The 18591-nt window shown below is 42.2% G+C and overlaps 2 protein-coding genes across 4 annotated transcripts; one reads left to right on the forward strand and one right to left on the reverse strand.

Annotated features, from left to right (window-relative positions):
• LOC143332991 (polyunsaturated fatty acid lipoxygenase ALOX15B) lies at positions 1-6856 on the forward strand. Its single transcript, XM_076750893.1, has 14 exons — positions 1-159; positions 1018-1267; positions 1639-1720; positions 2699-2788; positions 2929-3044; positions 3215-3387; positions 3467-3610; positions 4205-4408; positions 5214-5300; positions 5395-5564; positions 5703-5818; positions 5925-6025; positions 6125-6295; positions 6677-6856. The coding sequence occupies exons 1-14, from the start codon at positions 1-3 to the stop codon at positions 6854-6856; spliced, it is 2043 nt and encodes a 680-aa protein (XP_076607008.1).
• A 486-nt stretch (positions 6857-7342) lies between these two features.
• On the reverse strand, positions 7343-15959 carry trappc14 (trafficking protein particle complex subunit 14). Of its 3 annotated transcripts, none has more exons than XM_076751241.1 (13): positions 15700-15959; positions 14302-14636; positions 13920-14015; positions 13529-13658; positions 12816-12902; positions 12485-12605; positions 11999-12146; positions 11311-11393; positions 10607-10758; positions 10178-10314; positions 9422-9500; positions 9205-9319; positions 7343-8794 (listed from the first exon to the last, which is right to left on the reverse strand). In XM_076751241.1, exons 1-13 carry the CDS (start codon positions 15890-15892, stop codon positions 8638-8640), a joined length of 1833 nt encoding a protein of 610 aa, XP_076607356.1. In that variant the 5' UTR covers positions 15893-15959; the 3' UTR covers positions 7343-8637. The 3 variants fall into 3 exon arrangements, with proteins under 3 accessions (XP_076607356.1, XP_076607355.1, XP_076607357.1); XM_076751240.1 differs by having other exon boundaries at positions 14302-14639; positions 15700-15905; XM_076751242.1 differs by having other exon boundaries at positions 14302-14639; positions 15612-15712.
• Between the last annotated feature and the right edge of the window lie 2632 nt (positions 15960-18591).

The following is an 18591-nucleotide window of genomic DNA, read 5'->3' on the forward strand; positions in this document are numbered from 1 at the left end:
ATGACGGCTTCCTGTCAGGAGTATGAGGTGACAGTCCACACCTCACCTGGTCCCATCTGTGGAACCTTCAATCGCCTGTGGCTCAGTCTGATTGGCACAGAAGGAGAGACTCCACCCATAAGCATGAACGAAGGTGACCATCATCTCCTGCCTGGATCTGTGAGTTTCATCATGTTTCGACAAACAGGCAGTTAGTGACTGAACTAAACAATATTGAACAATCATTCAAATAGATCATTCAGACATATTTAAGCCAACATGGACGAGAAGTCCTTAAAGTAATCCAGAAAATGGATGTTTGAACACCTATCAAATCAATCATCTGAGGAAGATACGTGACATGATTGAAATCTCCCAAATCGCTGATAAACTGACTTTATAGCAAAATTTATTTTAGAATATATAGTGTGATTGATTTGGGAGACGGGCGGCACGGTGGCGCAGCAGGTAGTGCACGTGCCTCACAGCAAGGAGGTCTCTGGTTCAATCCCCGGGTCTTTCTGTGTGAAGTTTGCATGTTCTTCCTGTGCACGCGTGGGTTCTCTCCAGGCACTCCGGCTTCCTCCCACAGACCAAAAACATGCTCATTAGGTGAATTGGTGACTCTAAATTGTCAATAGGTGTGAGTGTGAGTGTGAATATTTGTATGTTTGTGTGTCTGTCTATGTTGCCCTGCAATTGGCTGGCAACTGGTTCAGGGTGTACCCTGCCTCTCGCCCATTGCCAGCTGGGATAGGCTCCAGCCCCCCGCAACCCCGGAAGAGATACGCGGGTATAGAAGATGAAGGAATGAATGAATGAATGATTTGCGAGATTAGAGTAGCACATCTCATATGTTACAGGTTGATAATGCAGGTAGCTCACCCTGCGTCCAATAAAAATAAAGAACACAGACGTTGCTGGGCGACAGATGCAGCAGTAAGTGATGGCTGTCTGAAAGCACCATAACTCAGTCAGTGTGTGCTGCAGAATATTTAGAAATAAAGTTTTTGATGACCCCTTTCTCTATCCTGACAGACATGTCCGGTTCTGGTCCGGGCCAACGGGCCTCTGGGTTGTCTGATTCTGATCCGGCTTCATCTGGAGGCTCGGACTGGGTTTCCCAATCTGGACTGGCACTGCAGCCACGTGGAGGTCCGCAGGCTGGTATACAGACAAGAGGGAGGGCGAGGTGGGACTGGACCTGAGGACGCAGCAGTCCAGGTGTTCCTGTGTGACAGGTGGCTGCAAACGGCAGACGGAAACGTAGAGCTACGGAGTGGAAAGTGTAAGAAAAGTGTATAAGTTTGAGAAAGTACATGAAAATGAAGCAGAGAACACTTTACAGCAAAATCTGAACCTTGGAGCTTTGATGCAGTACAGAAGACATAAAACCTTAGAATAAAAACACTTAAAGACACCCTGATGTCTTCAAAAACTCAGCAGACAAAAACAATGGGGTAATATGGGGTAAATTTGATTTAAAATAAGCAAAATTATCTGCCAACAGAACAGGAAATTTTCACTCAACATACTTTTTCTGAAAGTAAAAATATTTAGTTTCAAAGAACCCACAGTTATTGTAAAAGAAGTGCAGCCAGACTAAAGATTTTATTTTTTATTATCATTACTGTTATTATTTCTAATATGCCTCCCCAGTGTGTTTGCTGAAGGACGAGACAGAAGAGAAACTGAAGCAGCAGCGACTCAGACTGTTGCAACATCAACAGAAGCTCATCAGGTAAAACAGCAAGCAGATATATATGATATCTCTGGAAATGTCAGGATCTCCATTAGAATAACATAAATCTGAACAGATGAAGTCACTGGTGCATGAGTCCACATTGTGATAGAGTATAGTTCTGGATCAGGAGCCTTTATTTTAAAAGACTGAATAGGCGAATTTTAAGCACATTTTTGTGTCTTGATATAAACAGTGATGCTTGGTCTCATCACATCAAATGTTTGTCTTTAAGTGGAGTTTTGAAGTCCATCAAGGAGGAGACTCCATCATCTTGAACCTCAGTCTGCTCTGGTTCACTCATCTTGGATGCCAGTCTTCTCTGGTTCAGTGAAAATGTTTGCTCACATTTGTAAAATTAAAAAAAAAATGTAAAAAAAAGTGTAGTGCTCAGTAAGTGCATGTCCTCCCATACCCCTCCTACATAAACAGAGAAATGGTTTGACATCAGGTTCACAAAGTTCACACAAATGTTGGCGTTTGGAAAGCTGGAGACAGTTTTTCTCTAAATTCAGTTAAAAGCGGCACGACACTTTGAATGGAAACCATGCTTGTGACTGGCAAAGCCTAGTTGATATAGAAAAAAACAAGCAACAATAAGACCTGCATTTTAATATAGTCTGTGGACCAAATTTAATTTTCAATTTCAAATAACTCACAGGAATTATAGATGGAGGGTATCAGGCATCACATGACCTTGGCTATAATTTGGGCATCTTTACACTGCTGAGTCGAGCAGTGTTTTACAGGTTGAACCCAATCTGTAAGAACAACAAGTAACCAGGTACTAGCATCTGCTACCAGCTGGTCTTTGAGGCCAGGATAGCTCACAGCATTTCACCAGCAGGTGTCAGAGTTAACAAGCATTAATACACTCTTTGTTTTGAGTGTCATTACCTACTACCTTGGCAGTAGGTAATGGGGATCCAAAGAAATAAGTCAATGAATATCCTTTCTCTTATTGTGTCATTATTGTAGATGGCGTAAGTTCGTTGATGGCGCTCCACAGTGTGTTGACCTGAACAGTATGTCTGAACTGGGGCCGAACCTCAGCTACACAAACAAGAGGTAAACTCACACATTTTATGTATTTTCTGATTCGAGTCTGGTCAGGGTGGGACAGGGGTAGAAATAGACAAACTCAGGACAAACACCTGAAGGATTGCCGAGGAGATGAATCTCTGCTGTGTTTGTTTCTTTGTCCTCAGTCCAGCCGCTAACCTGCACTACCTGAAAGGCTTTTCCAGCCGAGTGGATGCCTGGAGGAGTTACGCAGAGCTGGAGGTGGTTTTTGCCCACAGTGGACACCAGAACAACATTGCCAGTAAGACACAAAACCAAACATATTCAAACAAAATCTTTTTGCAGTATCAAGGCTGACGCTGAACGACTTATTTAGAAAAAATCTTGTTGACACTCAGGTTGTATCCCACAGTACACAGGAGTGATCGAGATGTAGGCAGCACTGAGTGCATAATGAGTCATCTTTCTCAGGGTTTGTTAAGGCTCACTGGAAGGAGGACTGGTATTTTGGATACCAATGTCTGAATGGCTGCAATCCTCTGCTGCTACGTCAGACCCGCCTCCTCCCTCCAAACCTGTCCGTCACCTGTGACATGCTCCGCCCCTTCCTGCCTGAAGGCTCCTCCCTTGAGCAGGAGCTAGAGGTGAGCACCCTTTTCTCTGACTTACAGCTGTTTTTGTGCTCTTCATCTGCTGTTCATCTGGATGTTCTGTATGTAACAGAAAGGGACAATTTACCTGTTGGACTATGAGGTTTTGGACGGCGTCCCAGCCAACGTAATCAATGGGAAGCAGACGTATCTGCCCACTCCGCTGTGCCTCCTCCACCTGAACCAGCAGGGACAGCTGCTCCCAATTGCCATCCAGGTGAGCTCCAGGTATTTGGATACGGGTGATACAGAAGTTTTTTTTGTTTGTTTGTTTTTGTTTGTTTGTTTGTTTTTTTTTTGAGTAAAAGTAGCAACACCACTTTAAAAATTCTCACTAAAAATACTCTATTACACACTAATACACTATTACAAGTAAAAGTCCTGCATTGAAAATATTAAAGTGAAAGTGCAGAAGTACTGTCTGCTAAATTTACTAGTATCAAGTAAGTAGTATCAAAAGTCAAAGTACTCATAAATCAGACAAATGACCCCTGTGAGTGTTTTGATACTGTATATTGATTACTAGATTATCGTTACTGATGTATTCATATATAATTAACATTTACTGCTGTATTTCTTTGAGGCGGAGCTGATTTGAACTATTTTATTTCATGGTGGGTACTCTCCAAAGAAGCTACTAACTAAAGCTGTCAAAAAAATGGAAGCAAGTGAAAAGTACATTTCCTTTCGAAATGTTGTGGAGTAGAAGTATAAAGCTGCACAAAATGGAAATACTGGAAGAACAAGTACCTTAAGTTTGTACTTGTGTATATTATGTGCGTTTTCAATCAACAATGTTCTCCTTCTTCAGTTGCAGCAGACACCCGGTCCTCAGAACCCGGTCTTCCTGCCCTCTGACAACGGCTGTGATTGGCTGCTGGCGAAGATTTGGGTTCACAACGCAGACTTCCAGTGTCACCAATTGGCCTCCCACTATCTGAGGACTCACATGATGGGGGAGCTGTGCTGCGTGGCCACACTGCGACAGCTCCCAGAGGTGCACCCGCTGCACCAGGTACACAAACTCCCTCATTTTGTAATGCTGGAAATCAGAATTAACAGAGCAGCTTTATTTGTTGCTCTGTAGCTGCAAGATTCAATATTCCTTTATTAGTCCAGCGAGGGGAAATTCCAAATTACAGCAGCATCAATAAAGCAAGTAATATAACAAGTACATGCAAAGTAAAAACAGCAAGTATATACAAAGAGTGGGAATTTTAAATAAAAAATAAAAAGAGACGTGCTAAAAAAATTGTAAAAAAAACAAAATTGCACTAGTATTTACAGACTGTTATGTACATGTTTTATTGCACAGCTTATTGCACAGATTATTTCACTGATTACTTGGAGCAGTTTTTGTTGTGTAGTCTGACAGCTGCAGGGAGGAATGACCTGCAATACTGCTCCTTCATACACTTAGGATGTAGCATCCTGTCACTGATGGAGCTCCTCAGTGCAGTGAGTGAGTGTGTGTTGGAGGGGGTCGGAGTCATTGTCTGTCATGGAGGACAGCTTGGCTGTCATCTTCCTCTCCCCCACCTCCTCCATCAGTTCCAGTGGGCATCCCAGGACAGAGCTGGCCTTCCTTATGAGTTTGTCTAGCCTCTTCCTGTCAGCTGTTGTGATGCTGCTCCCCCAGCAGACTACACCATAGATGTGGAAAATAATCAGATGTTTGCTAATGAGTCACTTGTCACCACCCAAAGTTTCTCAGTAGTTGTTTGGTCTCCAAATGTTCCCACATTAACACCATTCTTATGTGTAGCGTGCTGGTGCTTGTTATGTTCTTCTCTCTCCTGACTGCTTGTTTTTGTCCACAGCTGTTGATGCCACACGTCCGGTCTTCACTACAGATCAACTTACAGGCCAGAGCCTCGCTGCTGGCTGTCAATGGTGTCTTTGATAAGGTACATCATCACCTGGAACAGAGGTATTAAAGAGGAAGGTGTGGAAACTGGTGTGGTGCAGATATCTGTTCTTTTGTTGGGCTCTTCCCTCCAGGCGACTGCTTCTGGTCTGCAGACATTACCTGTTCTTCTTTCCCGGGCATCTGAGAGGATTCATTATCGATCCCTGTGTGTCCCTGACGACCTGATGGACCGCGGTGTGGACAAGCTGCCACAGAGTTACTACGCCCAGGACGCACTGAGAGTCTGGGACACACTGCACAGGTAAACAAACACACCTGAACCAGGTGATCAGACCAGGTGAGGGACACAAAAACACTGTTTCTGCATCTGAAATGAACACTTCCTGCATTATGTTGGGTTTTAATGCACAGAAGATGTGTGTATGTGTGTGTGTGGCAGGTTTGTGGTCAGCTGGGTGGACGTGTATTACAGTGGAGATGATGATGTGCGGCAGGACTCTGAGCTCCATCACTGGATCACCGACATCAACACACACGGATTCACACACGACTCAGGTGTGTGTGCGTGTGTGTTAGAGAGAATCTGTCCTCGCATGGTTTCGTAGAGAAGAAGCAGAAACTGTGACGAAGCTGTTTGTTTGTGTCTCCTCTTGTCCTTCAGGTTTCCCTCAGTCTTTCCAGACCAAAGCAGAGGTGTCCAAGTTTGTCACCATGATCATCTTCTCCTGTTCAGCTCTACATGCAGCGGTGAACTTCTCCCAGGTGGGTGACCTACAGCACATCACAACTTCCATCTTGCTTTTAATGGATTTGATCATCGCTGCGGTTTGATTCTCATTTGTCCCTCTTTGTGTCCTCCAGCTGGATTTCAGCCTCTGGATGCCAAACTGTCCAGCCTCCATGTTGCGTCCTCCTCCGCAGGTCAAAGGCATGGTGACGGAGGATGACATCATGTCCTTCCTGCCAGATGTGAACTCAACCTGTCGCGTCCTGATGGTGTTGTCTATGCTTACTCAGCCCGCCGCCAACTTTGTGAGCCCACCTACACCTCAGCAGGAAACAAAGACACAAAACACAGCTGATGACTTTACAATGAAAACCGGCCACATGAAACATTTCACATTTTATGTTTGTCCATCTCATGGGATTCATAATTCCAAACTTGCAAAATGTACTCTGTAATATCCAGAGTTCAAATCTTCAAACGTTTGTTGATTAACGCTGATTAACTGGTACACACGTTTATTATGAATTAACACAACAGTTTGCCTTATTTTTTACATATTGTGATAAAATATCGCTCAGACTGGCATTATTTTCTATTCTGATCATTTAAAATGTTTAATGTAAGTTTTAAGTATGTATTCATAAAATGTCGGATTTGGAAGTAAACCTCTGCCGTCTGCCCTGCAGGTTCCTCTGTGTCAGTACAAGGAGGCCATCTTTAGAGACAGTTCCCACCGCAGGCTGGTGGAGGAGGTGCAGGCTGAACTCAAGGCCATTTCTGATGACATCTCAGAGCGCAACAGCCAGTTGGAGCTGCCGTATCCTTACCTCTGTCCGGGCAGCATCGAGAACAGTGTGGCCATTTAAATCATGCCTTCAACATTATCCAACAGCAATGATTATTTAAAAAAAAAGGAGTGAAACAGTGTAAACAGCTGTATAATTATCACTGATTTCAATATAAACCTGATGAATCAGCTTCATTTTGTTGTTTAAACCTTAAACCTTCTGAGCAGTTTTTAATTACTGGAAAAATTAATTCATAATTCATTTTACTTATTTGCTAATTAGATTCTTGATATAAATCCTCTGACACAAAAACATCTGATGAGTTATTTCTACAAAAATCAACCTGTAGAGGGTTAAGATCCACCAATCACGTCTGCTGAGCTGAGAGGGAAAACACAGACACTGTGTGAAACCCAGCAGCTCGTTATGGAAATAAAGTAAAATGATTTGTAGTAAAAGTGCTTTTATATGCACAATCCCTGGAGACCGGAAAGCTGCAATTTTCGTAAGATAATTTCCTCTTGCTCATGTTCCACTGATGAAAATAAAGACAGAAGCAACATCTGAGCACTGCAGTAATCACACATTTATGTGCAGTTTGTGAGGAACAATCATTTGTGAAATGGTCAAAAGCTGCAGAACGTCACGATTCAAACATACAGAGCGGGACTTCAAACTGAATTATATTTGTTATTAGTATTTGATTTAAGTAATAAGTAGTTTAATTCTTACATATTTTAATTCTTACATATGTTGTATGTTTCTTTGTCTGTGTGTTTTTTTTTTTTTTTTGCATTCTGAAGGCACACCTGTCTAAATGAAACACTAATAATACAACAGCGGTACTGAAAACTACAGTAAAATGGTGAATTAATTACCATGGATTCAAATGAGGTTTTTGACCCCAGACTCGTGAGTCGTGAAGCTAACAGACTAGCCTCTGTTAGCTCAAGCAGCTAAGAGCTAGCTGCTGCAGTATGGTTCATCGGGCCAACCATCATTTATCTTTTACCAGCAATTATTACTCACAGTGGAGAACTATGTACGCATTATCAATAATTATGATGCCACTTCTGAATGTCTTGACAGCTTTGACATGAATGTCTGAACCACATTTCATCACAAGCCATCCAACAGTTGTTGAGCTATTTTGGTCTTCAGAAAAGTGGTGAACAGGCCATCAATATGGCTAAAAATACTACAGAGTTTGTTTTCTGAAGTATTCAGAAAACATGCCTGATGTAAACAGTTAAGATTGTGAAATGAAGGCAACGGAAAGCTGTGATCAGGTGTTATTTGACATCACATGATATCAAACATGTCGATCAAGTGTTGAAACCTGTCGATACTGATTGTGAACAGACTGATAATAACACTGAAATAAAAGGTGAATTCAGCAACTTCTTCTTTCCATGTGATTATTTCTGTCCTCACTTGAAAACTGATGTTCTTCCTCTAACACTTCAAGTGTCCCTTTACATAATACATCACATTAATATTTCATTTAAAGCGTGGACTGTACACTCTGTACAGTGTGCAGTGTCTTGTCTCCTGTTCCTGTTTCAGTTAAAAAGCTTTTCCGACAGTAACCTGATGCAGCAGGTTACATCAAAGCTTCATCTTCATTTTCAAGGGACTTTATAGATCAAGAGAAGCTCGAGTCAAGATTTTCATCCACTCTGCAGATTCATCCAGTGTTTCGGATGCATCTGTGTTAAAACAATTCAGTTACACCTCCCGTCGTCTTTACTTCTTGCTTTTCAGTTTTTGTTTCCACCGATTCATTTTACAAAAAAAAAAAAAAAAGTGTTTTCCTCTCCTCACTATGTTCCTTCCTTCCCTCCTTGCTTCCTTGCTCCCTAGCTGACGGGATCCACCACCAGGACTTTGCACTCCCTCTTGGCAATCTTGTCCAGCGACAGCAGCGTTTTGTCCTGCGGTGGCAGGTAAAGTGGCCGACCTACCGGAGAGCCAACAGGAGGAGTGATGGCACGCCGCTCCATGGCACTGCCCGTCCTGACACACACACACACACACACACACACACACACACACACAGACATACATATCTGTATATATGTACATTATTCTATAGTTGATTTTATTCTGTACCATTTTTTTATTTTCTATTTCTTGTTTTTCTACATCTCTTTTTTTTTTCCTGCTGTCTGTAAATGCTAAATTTTCCTGGCGTGGGATCAATAAAGCTTAATCTTACTCAACTGAGTAATTACAGAGACAATACATTTAATGTTGAACCTCATCACCTTCATTGATTTTTGGAAATATCTGCTTATTCTGAATGTGATGCAGCAACGTGTTTCAAACAAGTTGGGACAGGAGCAACTAAAGACTGGGAAAGTAGTGGAACGCTCCAGAAACACCTGTTTAGATCAAATGATTGTCAATGATTGTCTGTGTGGTACCTCATGATGTGGGATCGAGATGGCTGCTGGTGGGAGAAGGACTGAGATCGACCCAGACTGGCCTGGTGCCGGTCCAGCAGGTCTCGAACCGCCGGGCTGGACGGGCTGTTTTTACCTGGGTGGTGACGGGAGAAGGTGACACAGTCAACACAGGAAAACTCTCTCAAATTTAACCTGGAAAAACTAAATTAGAAGCAGAGTGGTGTTTTGTTCTTACGTGACAGTGGCCGAGCATCAGGTGGAGGGTTGGTCACCGACGCCGTGAACTGCAGCTTCAGCTTCATATGCTGACTCAGCTGCAGAGAGAGAGTTAATCAGAGGAGGAAACAGAAGAGAGCCTGATTTTTGTGAGGTGAAGAAACATCTGAACATCAGATGTTAAGTTATATATGAATTACAAGACTGAAGAGACTGTAACAGAGGAGTTCCTGCTGTAGAAGCTGTAAAAGCTTTAAGATGGTCCTGATTTTGAACCTCAAAGATTCTAAGGTTAAGACTGGTGTCTCAAGTTTCGACAGTATGCTGTACTCTCAGGGGTCCATTAAGAGTTTTAAAAATCTGAAGATGCAGCATGACTTGAATATCAACCACATTATAGATTTCTTCAACTTCAGCTTGGGAGAATTCATGAGAGCTACAGTGGAGAACTTAATGTTCCTCCAGCTGTTGGAGATGGTGTGGGTCCTCTGAGGCAAATCATTATCATTTATTCTGGTCTAGCCCATTATTAAGAGGCAGGAGCAGGAGGATCATAGAGATTTACAAAAAGTGGTGCAGCTTGATTTTACCTTTAAACTGTATTTGAGCATCCTGCCATCAGGATGACACCTCTTACAAAGGTTTTGAAAATACGGGAGAGTAGCATCTTATAATTACACTTGTTCGTCTTGTTTAATGTGAATTTCTTAAGTATCATAAAGGTTCAAGGTTTTTTATTCTAACTTGAGTGGTTTGTGCTTCAGAGTCAAAGTACCTCATACAATCCTGGTTTGAGGATCTGAAAGGCCACGCTGAAAGACAGAGTGCTGCCTTTCCGACAGTGACCGAGGTTACTGAGAGGAGTGTGACAGACCACAGCAGCCAGTGCCGTGTCCTCGCCCTGTCCACGACCTGAAAACACAGGGTAAACACACACACACACACACTCGGGTAAAAAAAAAAAAAAAAAAAAAACAATAAAATAATATCTGATCGGTTGCATCCTTTGAGTCGAATCAATCAAATCTTCCTCATTAAATTAATCTTCCTCAACATCTGCTTTAACTTTAACTCTCAAAAAAAAACCTTTGAAGATGGCCAAACCAGACAAAATGTCCAAAATGCTCTAACTCCCAAGGTCCAAAAATGACTGGTCCTCACAAAGCATACAATAATACACACAAACACATGCACACACACTGACCCTCTGGAGTCCAGACAAGTCGAACAGCCAGGAAGTCCTGCAGGTTGTTGAGCAGCACGTATTTGACTCTGAAGTGTTCCTTCACCCTGACAGTGCTCGGACAGCTGGCCGTCATGACGAACCGCGGTCGGTCCAGACGGATGCTGGGTAACCTGTGGGGGTTGGGGAGGTGTAGAAGGTGTAGATTTGACAAGTCAGGGCACATACCTGCAATATCAAGGAACAGCGAAATATCCGAACTTGTATGTTCAAGAGAAGTACCCTGCTGTCGGTGCGCATAGCATTCCAGCTAAGAGTCTTCTCCTGGTTTTGATCAAATTAAGGATATGATGTTTGCATGAAGTTTAACCAAACTGAAGGAGCTTGTGTCGTTAAATGTTTTTAAATCTAAAATGAAGGACTTGGAAGCAGTTTCTATGGGATGTCGATGTTTTTAGCTTGACGTTTGTACAAATTACTCCCAGAAACTCTCGTCTTGATTTCTAGATAGTTTTTCTTTATGCAAATTTTAGTGCTTGTGAATTGTACTTTGTCTCCTTGTGTGTCTCTGTCTGCAACTTTGTGTTTTTGCTGCTGCCCGTCTTGGCCAGGTCTCCCTTGAAAAAGAGATTCTTAATCTCAACGGGACTAACCTGGCTAAATAAAGGTTAAATAATTAAAAAAAATAAATAGCCAATCCGGTTGTCCATGTGTCTGATCCTTACCTGTAGTGTGTGTAGATACAGTTGGTGAAAGGCATCTTGGGAGTTGACCACTGCAGCACAGCAACCAGGGGAACCTCCAGTCCCTGAAAATAACACAACACACATGCTGAAAATTGGAATGGCATATTATGACCACAAGAGGGAGCCCATTCCTTTGAGATACAGGATATCCAGAAGTTCTGCAGTCTAGTCATGAAACTTGAACCTGGAGCCATATATCCACCAAAGTTTCTGTGTCAATGTGTCAACAGTCCACAAAGATCACTACTTGAATCCTCAACATGCAGGACATGACTGGAAGATGATAGACAACACAGACGAACAGCGTCAGGGTTTAAATCTGTCTCAAGGTCGATGGTTCACACAAATCAATGATTTTCCAGTAACTGCAATAGAATATTTATGTTTCTTGACATTAATCACGTTATGTAAAGAAAGCAATCTAGATTCTCATATTGCCATAATTGTGCAACTTCTTTTTAGTTTTACCACAAAAATCTGACTGAATAAGAATCTCCTTTTCAAGAGCGTCCTGACCAAGACAGGCCCAACAATGAGTTACAGATAACAGCATAAAACAGAAAACACAAAATTTGTTACAAGATCAGATTTAACCAAAATGCAAATGAAAATCAGACATAAACCACATAAAAGCATCTTTACAACAACCACACAAACATGTCCGAACCTCGTTGGAGTCATCTTGTGGCATGTCGTTGAGGTGCAGTTGGAACAGGAAGTCATGTTCCTCCAAAGCGCTGAGCATGCTGGGAAGGAGGCCGGCAAGACTATCCACTCTGCAGAAAGACGCCATGCCAACCTCACCTGACTGGTGGCTGCAGAGCAGGAAAGGAAGCAGTTTGAGCACCATCAGTTCAAACCCTCAAACTCATATTTTAAAGACTGACATGTAATTTATGCGTAATTTAACATAACAGAATTTAACAGCAGGAACAAAACATTAAGAACAGAAACAGAGCTAGTAACGTAACATAACAACATCATTTAATAATAAGTAATGCAACAGAAGGTAATGCAGAAGGTAACACGTTACATAATAAAAAGTAATGTAACAGAAGATAATAGAACAACAAAGTGAAACGTGATGGATCAATTACATAATATAACATGACAGAAGTCAACTTCGCATGAACGCACACGTTTCTGTACGTACCACACATTGTCCACCAGCAGCACGGAGCCGTCTGGCATCACGGGAAGGTAAGAGGCATTGAGGTTTGGTAAAATCCGGACATCTCGAATACTCACCTCCTCCTGAGAGGACTCGTTCAACACTAACAGAGGGACAAAGTAGGTTTGTATTTTGTTGAATTCCCTGAAACTGTTCAAACCTCTGGAGCAAAGTATGTGAAAAATAATAAAATAAAATGATATTGGAAGAGTTAGGGTTTGGATTATGTGTTCCTCTCCTCCTCTGTTCATCACACCATGGCCATGCTGATCTGAGCCTCATAATAACAGCATGAGAAGTGATGATCTCCTACCTTTCAGGACGGCGAGGTGCCTCCCGGAGACAGTCATCTGCTTACAGCGGACGGTGGGAGGAGGCAAGACGGTCAGAGTGGTGCTAACTGTGGATGAGAGGAACTGAAGGTTTATTAAAATACACATACAGAGTTTGTCCCATATTCTAGGGCTGCAACTAATGACTATTTTCATAATTCAGCTGGTTTTCCAACTTTTATCATGTGAGGCTGCAGTATTTAGGACAATATACAGATACAATATGTATCGTGTAAACGTCTACTGTTGGACTGGCCCTGAAACCTATCAGGGATTTATTGACCTGTTTAATGTCCACTTTTGGGCTTTTTCTGTGTTTAAACATTTTCAGTGATACACTTCCTAGTTTTGAAATACACCAGTTTCATGTGATGTCACGATTTGAATGACTGAGTGATAAACAAACTTGGACTTCATGAAGGGGGTACACTGCTCCTCCTGAGTCCACAGCTGGTACTGTCAGTACCACATGATATATTTTTATTAACTTTTATGTATGAACTTGTAGCTCTAACTTGGACTGGTTTGAGTTTTAGACCTCAAGCGTGAGGAAAGTGTGCGAAAAATCTGGTCCTGACTCCTTTAGAGGGACATGTGAGGGTTTCATGGTGAAGGTTAGGGGCTGTGAAATAGATTATGTTATAAGGGTCTTCACAAGTATAAAAGTACAAATGTGTGTGTATGTGTGTGATACCCTGAGCCTTGAAGGTGTTCAAGTCATGTCTGAAGGTGTGTGTTGGTTCTCGATGCTGCAGGACGCTCAGGTAGCCGAGTTCCTGCACCTCCGCTTTCTCTGCCTCCCTCTTCCACACTGTGACCATCACCTGAACACACACAAACAACTAAATCAGCACACACCCAGGTCTCTCTACATTAGTCAGACTCTGGAAAATTATACATTAGCTTGAAGCTTGCTAGAAGCAAAACCCAGAACATCATTTTGAGTTTGCAAACAGCTTCCACACTTAACAAAATGCACCAAAGTCTGAGGGAAAACAGAAAGACCTCTCAAATTGTTCCAAGTGTGAAAAAGCTGTAAGATCATACATCCAGAACAAGTCAGACAAACAGATGTTCCTCCTGACCTTCACTTTTAGGGTGCTGACAGGGAGTTTGTCCAGAGAGACGGTGAGGGGGAAGATCACTTCCTCCGTCAAAACCACCGGCTCGTCCAGAGGAGACTGAACATAGAGAAACAACACAGAAATACAACAATACCGCAATCCATCTGGTAGATTTCGAGATACTTCACAGGATATGTTGAACCTTTGACCTGCTGGTGGTGCTACAGGATAAGTCAGGAGGACACCAAAGTAAGCAGAATTCACCTTCTGGGGACCATGAATGTCTGTATAACATTCCATAGCAATCCATCCAACAGTTGTTGAGATATTTCAGTCTGGACCAAAGTGGAGGACCAATTGACTGACTCCTGCCACATTTTTCAACATAAGTATGAAGCCCCACCTGAACAGGTGCCCTTCGGAACTCCCTCGCCGCTGTCCCAGATGAGTTGTGGATGAGCAGCGGCTTGCAGTCCCTGAAGCTTCGACATCGGGAGTCCACCCTGCTGCCAAGCGCTGCAATGGCTGCCTCCGCTGCAGCAATGTAATCCTCCTCGCCGTCCTCGTTGGCCTCGTCCCCACTGTAGTCGTGGTGATGCTGGTGGTGGTTGCCTCTATGGCGGCTACTCTCACCTGGACTCACGCTGGCCACAGCGCACAGAGAGCCAGCCAGCTCCCTCCATGCCCGGCTACTGGCCAACTCTGTCCCAAAGCCTGCTGCAGTGCCATCAGCTGCCCCTGCTCGAAAATAATGACACGCACATATAAATTCTTATGAGAAACTTCACTGGCTACATTCATTCAATAATCACTGGCCCCTAATGGTTTGGTCCAGTAGTGTCTGGAGTTTTAACAGCTCTGCTATGGTGCAATATTCTGTTGCCATTTACGTACTGTTTGGTCCAGAGTTCACCAGAGTTTTAACCTTACTTTGGTCCAGTAGTATAAGGGGGTTTTATTTTTTGTGGATAATATCTATTTCAAGAATAAAAACAAATCAGTATTTCACTTCAGATCACGTGGTGCAGCTTATTAGAATGATATCTATGATGTCAAGGAAGCCTATTGGGTTTAGTGTTATCATATTTTCTTCTCATGGTTCTACAAAATGCATATGAATAATAGGCAGAATTCATTCATTCATTCATTCATCTTCTTTACCCGCGCATCCCATTTCGGGGTTGCGGGGGGCTGGAGCCTATCCCAGCTAGCAATGGGCGAGAGGCGGTGTACACCCTGAACCGGTCGCCAGCCGATCGCAGGGCTACATATACAGACACACAGACAGACAACTCACACACTGACACCTATGGACAATTTGGAGACCAATTAACCTAACGAGCATGTTTTTGGTCTGTGGGAGGAAGCCGGAGTGCCCGGAGAGAACCCACGCATGCACGGGAAGAACATATAGGCAGAATTCGATAAATAAAAAGATGACGAAAGGTTCATGGGTAAACCACAAATTCATTTTGATGCTACTGTAGAATTCCCCTCCATGTTAAACAGATCAGTGTCTTGCTTTGAATTGTGAAGAAAATAATAGAATAACATTGTTTTTAGGGGAGGGCTCATACTGCGAGTCCGCACATGAATACTGTTAATGTTATTAGGAATATTAAACAATAGCATCTATACTCGTAACGTTATCAGCGCTGTAATGATTAAAACAAACGCACAGTAGCTGCCAGCGTGAATTTAACAGACACACACACAAAGAGTGGCTCATCTTTCTCCTCTCCACCCTTTCATCAGAAGCCGGTCGGGATCGTATATCCTCAGGGCTCTCCCCCCTCCTTACCGGGGCCGCGCTCGGTTGGCGTCGCCCCACCGTCTCTGCAGCGCAACACCAGGAGGAAGCGGACTGTCTCGCCCAGGTAGAGGTGACTGCGGCGCGGCAGAGTGCGGTAGCGCGCCGGGTCCGACAGATCCGTGATGGGCACGGCCGGAAAATACATGAAATACTCGCACTGCGACTCCATCATCTGCACCATGGCGACAACCGGAGGAGGCTGCGCGAGCAGGAGCAGGACCAGAGTCAACGCGGAGACACAGAAACAATAAAACACTCACTTCCTGTTTTCATTTTCAAAGTAAAAGCACGGTCATTGTCTGGGTTACGCAGATGTGGAAAAGTTAGACTATTGCGCCCCGTAGTGGTCATGTTATTGTAGTATGGAGATATTTTCCTCATCTCTCTTAAAAAGACAGGCATCACAGCTTAAAAGGTGGAGGAAACAGAATAATTTTGAAAATACTGGCAGGCCACATGTACAAGTAAAACACTGCATAAACATTATAATAAAGTAAAACTGTTGAGGCTTCATCATCATCATCATCATCATAGACTTTTTGTCTTTTTAATATTATTTGTTCTATTTAGACCTAAATCAGCTTAATGTTAGTCCTTTATAGGGTACACAATGTGTACAAAAATCAGCAAAACAGCTTTCTATAACACCTATACACCAATATATAAAAAAATGTTGTGTGATTGCAGAATGACATCTGTAAAACGAAAAACATTTTTGTATAACTTTGGTATTCTTGGATTTCTTCTCTAGTCTACATCATGTGCATCCCACCAATATGTCTCTCATTTGAACAAATAGTTGAGCAGCAAAACTGAATGAAACACTCTCTGAAGCAGCAGAGATGTTTAAACTTCAGACCTCATCAGTGATCTGATATTTAGTTTTATTATTTTATTTTTAGAATTATTTTATGTGAGAGTCATGATGAACGGTACTTGAGGGTGGGTCGATGAGGTCAAGGTCAAGATTAAACTTCTTTGTAGGGCGCTTTAAAAACAAAACAGGTTAGAGCCATAGTGCTTTACAAGAAACATAATTGAGCCCAATGATTATTCCAAAGATTATCACAGAACGCAGAAGATCACAGATGAGATCTTTTAGTGGAGCCTGCTGTTCTAATGTTTTCAGGGAGACTATTCACGCATCTCGGTGCGGCCACTGAGAAGGCCCTGTCTGCAAGAAGTTTTCAACAAGATCGTGGCCTGGTTTGAAGTCTGCATAGTCTGGCTGCAGAATTCTGAACCAGCTGTAAGCAGAATAGAGGCTTGGTTGATGGCAAACATAGGGAGCTGCAATAAGGAAGTCTTGAGGATGTTAGCGCATGGGTGACTTTTTCTAAAACATTAGGCAATAAGAAAGTCCTGCTTGTTAACTTGCTATGGTATTTTGAAGTGATTACATAACTGGTTGGTGCTGGAGGAGTTTGAGGGGTGGAACAGCATGCTATCTGTCTTGTTTTCATTTAAATGTACAAAGTTATTGGGCATCCATCCTATAATATCCTCCAGACATTGAGCAAGGGCAGTAGGTCAAATCTGGTCATTGGGTTGGATGCAGACCTGACCGCCCATTCTCCCAGGATTCTCCCATATTCTACCCTTCTCTCACACTATCTAATCTGAAGTATTTTTAACCTTTCTAAGTCAAGTAAAACATAGGTTGACTGTAACTGTGATTAGAGGCACAACCACCTATTTGATGTATCTGCTACATTGTAGCCTAGCCGAAGCATATGGATGGAAAATAGGAGGGGACCAAGGAACAGTGATAGAGAAGGTCCTGTCTGTGATATAAGAATGAAACTAGTCCAGAGCTGTGTCACAGACTCCAATACAATGAAAATGTTCTGGATACACACAAATTCTGCCCTCAGATAGCCATGATCAAGGTGCTGCAGTAGTCGAAGTCTGAGGCCAAGGTGGACCTCGGGTGGAACCACATTATATGGTTTCATTTTCTGAAATGACACAGAAAGAATAAATATAATGATAATTTCTAATGCAGTTTTTGTGTATTTGCTTTTCATTTGAGTTGAAAATGAACAGGTTTATGTTAATTGGCTCTTGCTCCACTCTGAATCTATCTTGTCCCAATCCTTTTCTTTAAATAGGCCACGGTTTCTTCACTAAAGAATGAAGTTTACTACATGTCTAATGCTTCTATGTTTGAAAGCTTGGCCTCCTCAGTTGTTGACAGACACCAAACACCTTTGATAAATCAACAGGATATCATAGTAATAAGTGAGTAACAGACAGTGTTAAGCCAGGTTTGAATGTCATAAATGATTATCATATTACATCATGCTATTATGGCGTGTGTGTGTGTGTGTGTGTGAAAAAGGAGGGGGCAACACATGTCCCGAACAGGCACATCATGAGTGAATGTGCTTCAGCAGAGTTGACATTTCGACCTTAAATTTTCTTTTGTCACAAGCTTTTATCAATATTCTGTTTAGACATGTACACATTAACAATTTTCAAGTCATTATCTAGAGAGTCTAAATACGCCGTCCAGGCTATAACAATTGAGGACAGAACGAGGGTATCATAATACATCCTAACAGGCTAACGCACAATATCAATAACCTTATGTGAGCTGAAGAAAAACAAAAAATTAGTTTGCAAACAATCTGAGTTGAGTTAAGTGTTTAAATACATTAAAATGTACACGTAGATTAAAAGCCTTTTTGTTGAATGTAGAATGAAAAAAGAATTAATGAAAAATAAAGTACTCTTGCAAGATGACACCACATTTATTTTATTATATTGTAATAACTAATACAGACATTTTTGATTTAGAGCAATTTCAACAAACTGAGCTTTGTTTCAAATCAATATACATCTCTCAAACAACATTAATGCTTGATGATTCAGTGGAGC

The sequence above is a fragment of the Chaetodon auriga genome, chromosome 15 (assembly GCF_051107435.1).
Source record: "Chaetodon auriga isolate fChaAug3 chromosome 15, fChaAug3.hap1, whole genome shotgun sequence".
NCBI lineage: Eukaryota > Metazoa > Chordata > Actinopteri > Chaetodontiformes > Chaetodontidae > Chaetodon > Chaetodon auriga.

Bases quoted from the DNA above. Each gene is read 5' to 3' on its own strand.
- LOC143332991 (XM_076750893.1), top strand. From the start codon at position 1: ATGACGGCTTCCTGTCAGGAGTATGAGGTGACAGTCCACACCTCACCT. The intron at 1,268-1,638 runs GTAAGAAAAGTG...ATGCCTCCCCAG, and splicing joins AGAGCTACGGAGTGGAAAGT to TGTGTTTGCTGAAGGACGAG. The intron at 5,301-5,394 runs GTACATCATCAC...TCTTCCCTCCAG, and splicing joins TCAATGGTGTCTTTGATAAG to GCGACTGCTTCTGGTCTGCA.
- trappc14 (XM_076751240.1), bottom strand. From the start codon at position 15,892: ATGGTGCAGATGATGGAGTCGCAGTGCGAGTATTTCATGTATTTTCCG. The intron at 14,640-15,699 runs GTAAGGAGGGGG...ATTATTTTCGAG, and splicing joins GCCAACCGAGCGCGGCCCCG to CAGGGGCAGCTGATGGCACT. The intron at 12,903-13,528 runs GTATCACACACA...TCTCATCCACAG, and splicing joins GAACACCTTCAAGGCTCAGG to TTAGCACCACTCTGACCGTC.